Source organism: Salmo trutta, chromosome 20 (genome assembly GCF_901001165.1).
Source record: "Salmo trutta chromosome 20, fSalTru1.1, whole genome shotgun sequence".
In the NCBI taxonomy this organism is placed as follows: domain Eukaryota; kingdom Metazoa; phylum Chordata; class Actinopteri; order Salmoniformes; family Salmonidae; genus Salmo; species Salmo trutta.
The window spans coordinates 36330545-36337669 of record NC_042976.1 but is presented as its reverse complement, the minus strand read 5'-3'; the positions used below and the strand labels follow the sequence as shown (position 1 = coordinate 36337669).

The window sequence follows — 7125 nt, the reverse complement described above, 5'->3', positions numbered from 1 at the left end:
CATCGTTATGTTTGGAGGAAAAAGAGGGACGCTTGCAAGCCGAAGAACACCATCCCAACCGTGAAGCATGGGGGTGGCAGCATCATGTTGTGGGGGTGCTTTGCTGCAGGAGGGACTGGTGCACTTCACAAAATAGATGGCATCATGAGGAAGGAACATCATGTGGCTATATTAAGCAACATCTCAAGACATCAGTCAGGAAGTTAAAGCTTGGTCGCAAATGGTCTTCCAAATGAACAATGACTCCAAGCATACTTCCAAAGTTGTGGCAAAATGGCTTAAGGACAACAAAGTCATGGTATTGGATTGGCCATCACAAAGCCCTGACCTCAATCCTATAGAAATTTGTGGACAGAACTGAAAAAGCTTGTGCGAGCAAAGATGCCTACAAACCTGACGCAGTTACACCAGCTCTGTTAGGAGAAATTGGCCAACATTCACCCAACTTATTGTGGGAAGCTTGTGGAAGGCTACCCGAAACATTTGACCAAATAAACAATTTAAAGGCAATGCTACCAAATACTAATTGAGTGTATGTAAACTTCTGACCCACTGGGAATGTGATGAAAGAAATGAAAGCTGAAATAAATCATTCTCTCTACTATTATTCTAACATTTCACGTTCTTAAAACAAAGTGGTGATCCTAACTGACCTAATACAGGGAATTTTTACTATGATTAAATGTCAGGAAATGTGAAAAACTGAGTTTAAATGTATTTGGCTAAGGTGTATGTAAACTCCGACTTCAACTGTAGGTAACATTACCAAGTCATTTTGATATTGTTTGGAATGATTTTACTCTACTGTTTCCAAACAGGAAATCCGAATGGCAGAAATTTGATTAAAACATGTTTGAGAAAAAACACGAAATCCGCACAAAAGCTCTGACGAAGGCCTTGCGGCCGATACGTAAAGCTTATTAAAGAGCAGCGATACTAGCAAGAGCAGTGTGCGGGTTTCTTAATTTTTTCTCCTCTTATTCAACTGTTACCATGCACCTACAAAAAAGATAGCTCAGATGTTTATTTGGAATATTAAAACATTCTTCCCAGCCTGCCTCCAATTTGTTCAATGTTTCTTACGTTATCTAGTATTGGTGTACCATGTTTAATACTTGTATCATAAAATGGAACAATCTTGGGTATATTTGGTTACTTTACACTGGACTAAAATGGGAGGTCTCTACTTCTATAATAAAATGCAACAGTTATTTCACCTATCCGCTGGACTACTGGAGCATTAATCAGGCCAGTTGAGCTCCAACGCCATGGGACCTGCCTCTGATTTCTAACCTTTGTAAAAGACTGAGAAGCTAAGTGCCTTCCTCAAACGCAGACTATCATGGTATGTCTTCAGGCATGTTATGGACCAAAGTAATTAGCAAACTTAACGCAAAGGCATCCCCTGAAACTGAACGAGTTTACAATCCCATTAAAAATGGAATTGTGTCTGTGGGCCAACTATAAATTTTAAATCCATATCTTCCCTGAAACAGTCTTCCACTGCTATACCTCTTTTCTCTGTCTTGTGGAATCCATTCAAGGCCATGAAAGATTTGCCCCCAAACTTCCACAGAAATAACACTTTCATACATATAAATCACAGCATTAAGCATAAAATGTTATCATGGGCCAATGGGAGCCCATGCCATGCCGTTATCTCACAACTCAGAAAGTATTCTCTGTAGTTTTATGGAAAAATGTCATGCAGTGGATGGTAGACAGTTCCGACGTTTGAATTCTATGCTAACTGAGAACTGAAGTTGAATAAGTTGCTGCTACTTAGAGGTTTCAAGATGGTATTTTTTTTATGATTAACCCCCCCCCCCCCCCCAAAAAAAGTGTTTGAGTGAACTGATCAATTAGGACAAAAGTTGAAATTCTCTGTTAAAAAACTCACTGTACATTGTAAGCATATGAGAATGTTGGGGGTTCTTTGTTTTCGCCCCTTGTTCTCTCTGTGTGTCATTTGCTATCTACAAGAGATACAAGTTGCAAGTCAGCAGTACAGTACTTGCGCCATAAAACAGATGTAATTCACCAGGTTACCATACAGCACAAAAACAAGCATGCAGTATGTTACTTTATTGCTTTGTATTGCTTAGATAGTCACACACACACACACACTCATAACCTGGCCCATATAAACTGATCAATCCTGACCTACAACTTCCCCATGTCTTCCTTCTCACACACCCATACTGACCCACAGTTTAGCTGAATACCCCAAAGACAATCTTCATCTCTCGTCTACTTTTATTTAAGCTTTATTTATTTATTTGAAAAAAAACTACAAAACCTATTAAAGGAACGTGTACAATAGATGACAAAAACAACAGAAATCATTAGCAATGCAATTTTATCGTAATAAACATAACAACAAACCCAATATCAACCAAAGACGGTTGCAATCAGATGATACAAACCAATGCATGAAACTTGACTCCAAGCAGAGCATTTCCTTTTTATTTTGCTGCTTTAGCTCTATGTACATTGAAAACAGGCTTAGAGGTCTTTCATGAGGGCTATTTTTAATTCTAAAGCGGAGGATTGGTCACACTTCGTCTCATTAGCATGCGGAGCTGTATAAACCTCCTCGCCACTGCAGGATTTGGAGCTGTGTGGAAGGCGGCAGGCAACAAGCGCGCCTGCTTGACTGGCTGCAGCGCGCAATGAACAACGGACTTTCAGCACAGTTCAGAGAAGATGCTGTAGTTGCTGTAGACGGCAGGCATTTTCACCAGGTGAAGTGATCAAATCTGTTGAGTGAAAGTGAAACGGCTTGGCTCTTGTTAACTAACAAACCCATCGCGGCCTTGAACATGATGTGGGGCATTTTAACAGGTTAGCATGGGTGGATTTTTGGATTACAAATGTTATTATTTTCACTGGCTGAGTCTGAGGGAAATACTCTGAAATACCAGACCAATGAGGAGGGAAGTCCAGGAACAGTGATCGGTAACCTGGCCAAGGACATGTCCTTGAGTCCCTCTTTTGGCTCCAATACTAATTTCAGGATGATGAAACAATTCAACGATTCTTTTATCAGAGTGAGAGAAAGCGACGGGGAGCTTTCTGTCGGGGAGAGGATTGACAGAGAGAGAATCTGTAGGCACACTTTGCAGTGCCTCATCACTTTTGATGTTGTCAGTTTTTCAAAAGAGAGGTACAAATTGATCCATGTCGAGGTGGAGGTAAAAGACATCAATGATAACTCTCCGGAGTTTCCAAACAAGGAATCTACAGTGGAGATCTCTGAAAATGCCGATGTGGGGTTCCGTATTCATTTGGACCCAGCCGAGGACCCAGATGTCGGTTCAAACTACATCCAAAGCTATCAAATTTCTGTCAACAGTCATTTTTCCATTGATGTGCTTTTGAGAGCAGATGGGGTTAAATATGCGGAGTTGGTGCTAATGAAAGAGCTAGACAGGGAGACTCAGTCATCTTATGCGGTGGAGCTTATTGCCACAGACGGAGGAAACCCTTATAGGTCGGGTTCAACGAAAATAACAATAAAAGTGACAGACTTTAATGACAACCGTCCTGTTTTTGACCAGAATAATTTCTCGGTAACTTTGCCGGAGAACGCACCGGTTGGATTCGTTTTATTGGACTTAAATGCAGTTGATCCAGATGAGGGTTTAAATGGAGAGGTGAGCTATGGGTTCGGAAAACAGGTTTCTGCAGAAATCAGAGAACTTTTCGAAGTGGACAGTAAATCCGGGCGCGTGAGGCTTAAGAACCCAGTGGATTTTGAGACCAAGAAAACATATGAATTAGACGTGCAGGCGACTGATCTAGGATCCAACCCGACCCCCGCCGTCTGTAAAATAATAATTCATATCAAAGACGTTAATGACAATGCCCCAGAAATCAGTATTACGCCAATGACCTCCATCTCAACAGGCATCGCATATATCAGCGAGACAGCAGACAAGGACAGCCTAGTGGCGCTAATCAGCACCTCGGACAGGGACTCGGGCGTCAATAGCCAGGTCCACTGCACTTTATATGGGCACGATCATTTCAAACTTCAACAGGCTTATGAGGACAGCTACATGATTGTCACCGCAGCATTCCTAGACAGGGAGAAGATTAGTGAGTACAATTTAACAGTGATGGCTGAAGATTTTGGGTCACCTCCATTGAGAAAAATCACACAATACACCATCAGGCTAAGCGACGAGAATGACAACGCCCCACACTTTACTAAGCCTATCTATGAAGTTTCTGTGGTTGAAAATAATGCACCAGGGGCATATATAACCACGGTTGAAGCCAGAGATGCAGACTTGGGGACTAATGGCAAAATTACATACAGACTTTTAGACAGTGTTATAATGGGATCACCTGTCAACACGTTTGTATCTCTAAATGCAATCTCTGGTTCAATATATGCACTGAGAAGCTTCAACTATGAAGTCATGAAACATCTGGAGGTACACATCCAGGCAAGCGATGAGGGGTCGCCCCAGCTTCAGAGTAGTGCCATCATCAATATAAAAATATTGGATCAGAATGACAACGCTCCGTCTATCATAGAGCCCGTCCTTAATAAGGGATCAGCTGAGATTTTCCTGCCCAAAGACGCACCTGCAGGTTATGTCGTCACCCAGATAAAGGCCACGGATGCTGAAGAAGGCATTAACGCGCGGATGTCCTACAAAATCACTGAGGGGGGACACTTGGGTTTCTCTATCAATAAGGTTACTGGGAAGTTACATGTGAGTCATGAGCTGAACTACGATCTGTCTGAAACACTGAGAGTTCTAGTGGCTGTCAATGACAATGGGACACCTTCTCTGACCTCCACAGCCACTATACACCTCACTCTCATCGAAGGCACTCCTCCCAGTGTTCCTGCAATGGTCCAAAACGACAGTGTGGAGGTCTTTGAATGGGACATAGCCATTATCATAGTCCTATCAGGGAGCTGCTCCCTCCTCTTGCTAGCCATCATCTTAATCACTACCACCTGCAGTCGACGCAAACGGGAGAAGAGAGAGGCGGGATACAGTGAAAATGAAGACATGCCACATGTGGAGAAGGGGGAGAGCAGACAAATTGATTCATTGATCACCAACCACAAAAGCAATGTGTTTGATGTGCACCCTTTTCCTGAGAAAGCACCATTGGCCTCAAGCAACACAATAAAAACAGACCCTGATGATGGAAGACAAGAAAAAGAGTGTGTCTTTGACAACAGAATTATGGAGGGTAAATTGGAGGTAAGTAATTGTGGCTCGCTGTATGGAATGGCTGTCAATTGTTTTGTTGTTGGTTTTTCCATCACAACTAATATGTGTGTGTGTATTATGTTTGCTTCTTCACAGGGTTATTCGACACTGCCTGGCTATAGGAAAGAAACCCTCAGACCCATAACCATATGGAAGGGTAATTCATTCACAACCATCTCCGCGCGAGATCCTCAGTTCAGTGGAAAGGACAGTGGGAAAGGAGACAGTGACTTTAATGACAGCGACTCTGACATCAGTGGAGATGGCCCCAAAAAAGACTCCCCACCGATAAACAGTAAGGACTACTAATCAATCACAGGATGTTAATGTGATTTCAGACACAATGATATGTCACAATGATGACACATTATTAAAAAATCCATGAAAGGCATTATTCTCTGTGATGTTGTCAAGGTCTTTATGGCAAGATATTAAATGATAATGGTGTATCATAAAATGAAGGCTATAATACCCCAACATTTGCAGCATGGTTCATCAAGGTCTAACTGTTTTGGCTGGTGTGTTGTTTCCACAGGTCTCTGGGCCTGCACCAGTGAATGTAAAATCCTAGGCCACTCAGACCGATGCTGGAGCCCCTCTGCCACTAGAGCCAATACCAGCCTCTCCCATGGACCACACCTCTCAACCTTCTCCAAGACAGCCTCTCTGCCGCAAAACACTCTGCAAAGAGACGCCTACTACCAACAGGCTCACCTACCCAAAATCAATGGTCTGCAAAGTGTCTATGAAAAAGTCCAGCACCAAGAATTGGATTATATTCTGGTTTGTCCACCAACACCAGCCAGGATACTAGAGACTGATGAGATATCCCTCCCAGAGTATGGACAGTCCTAAAAGATCTGGACAATGAACAATAATCAAAGCTCATTTGGGTCGTTCCACCAATTAGGTGCCTTTTGAGTTGTGGAACTTGGTGCAAAAAAACTGTTGATTTCACCTTATTCTTACATTCTGTCATAAAGAGCACATGTTTAACTTAATAAAACAACACATTTACCCATCTCAAGAGGTGGAATTTAAAAAAAGACTACAGTAAGTGCCTATTAAGTGCCAAATAAATTAACAGGGTTGACCGTAAAAGGGTTGACGATTTCATCTTAAATTAGCTATAAATCCCCTTGTGACAGGGGGAATGGATGCTTGTTGTGTGCAACAGGAGGGGCAATTGAATGCAAGCTTCACAAAAAAAATGTATTATAAAAAAATGGCTAGCCTATCTATCTATGGGTAACAGGGTTGACGTGTTATTCGTGACCCGCTCAGTTTTCCACCACAAAACACCAGAAAATTGCCAAAAAGAGTAAAACCAGCTCACATGCTTTTACACTTTCATTTGACTATTAGATGTTCAATATACTTTAAAAAATTAACAATTTGGGAAAGGAATAGTTTCACCATATTAAAGTTACAGTTCAGTTCACGTAACAGGGTTGACCTTTTTTTTAAATCTTAAAATAAATCCCTATTCACATGAAATAAATAATAATCTTCATAAATGACTTTGTCAAAGCAACAAAATAACTAGTGCTTTACAGTGATGGTGAAAACTTGGAGAAATGTTGGGGTTAAGTGGATTAAAATATTACTAGAAGTCACAGAGGATGCTTAGAGGGACATGTCAAAATGCAGATTTTTTTTAATATTAAAAAAAATCGGATTAATTTGATTTTCCATGTGGTCTAAATTAAAGGGCACTTCATTTAATATAACAGGCATTTTAAAATTGACATATCTGCACAATTTCTACTTAAAATATCAAAGGGACTCAAAAGACACTAATTTCGTGGAACGACCCATCTAATGAGTATTATGCATCTTTATATACTGTATAGCCTATTGTTTCAATGTTAGAGTGTTAAAGTAA

General features: G+C 41.2%; 1 protein-coding gene across 1 annotated transcript; it reads left to right on the top strand.

Moving 5' to 3' along the window:
* Positions 1–2601: 2601 nt before the first annotated feature.
* On the top strand, positions 2602–6329 carry LOC115155968 (protocadherin-8-like). Its single transcript, XM_029703104.1, has 3 exons — positions 2602–5231; positions 5337–5535; positions 5776–6329. Exons 1-3 carry the CDS (start codon positions 2874–2876, stop codon positions 6093–6095), a joined length of 2877 nt encoding a protein of 958 aa, XP_029558964.1. The 5' UTR covers positions 2602–2873; the 3' UTR covers positions 6096–6329.
* Positions 6330–7125: the final 796 nt, after the last annotated feature.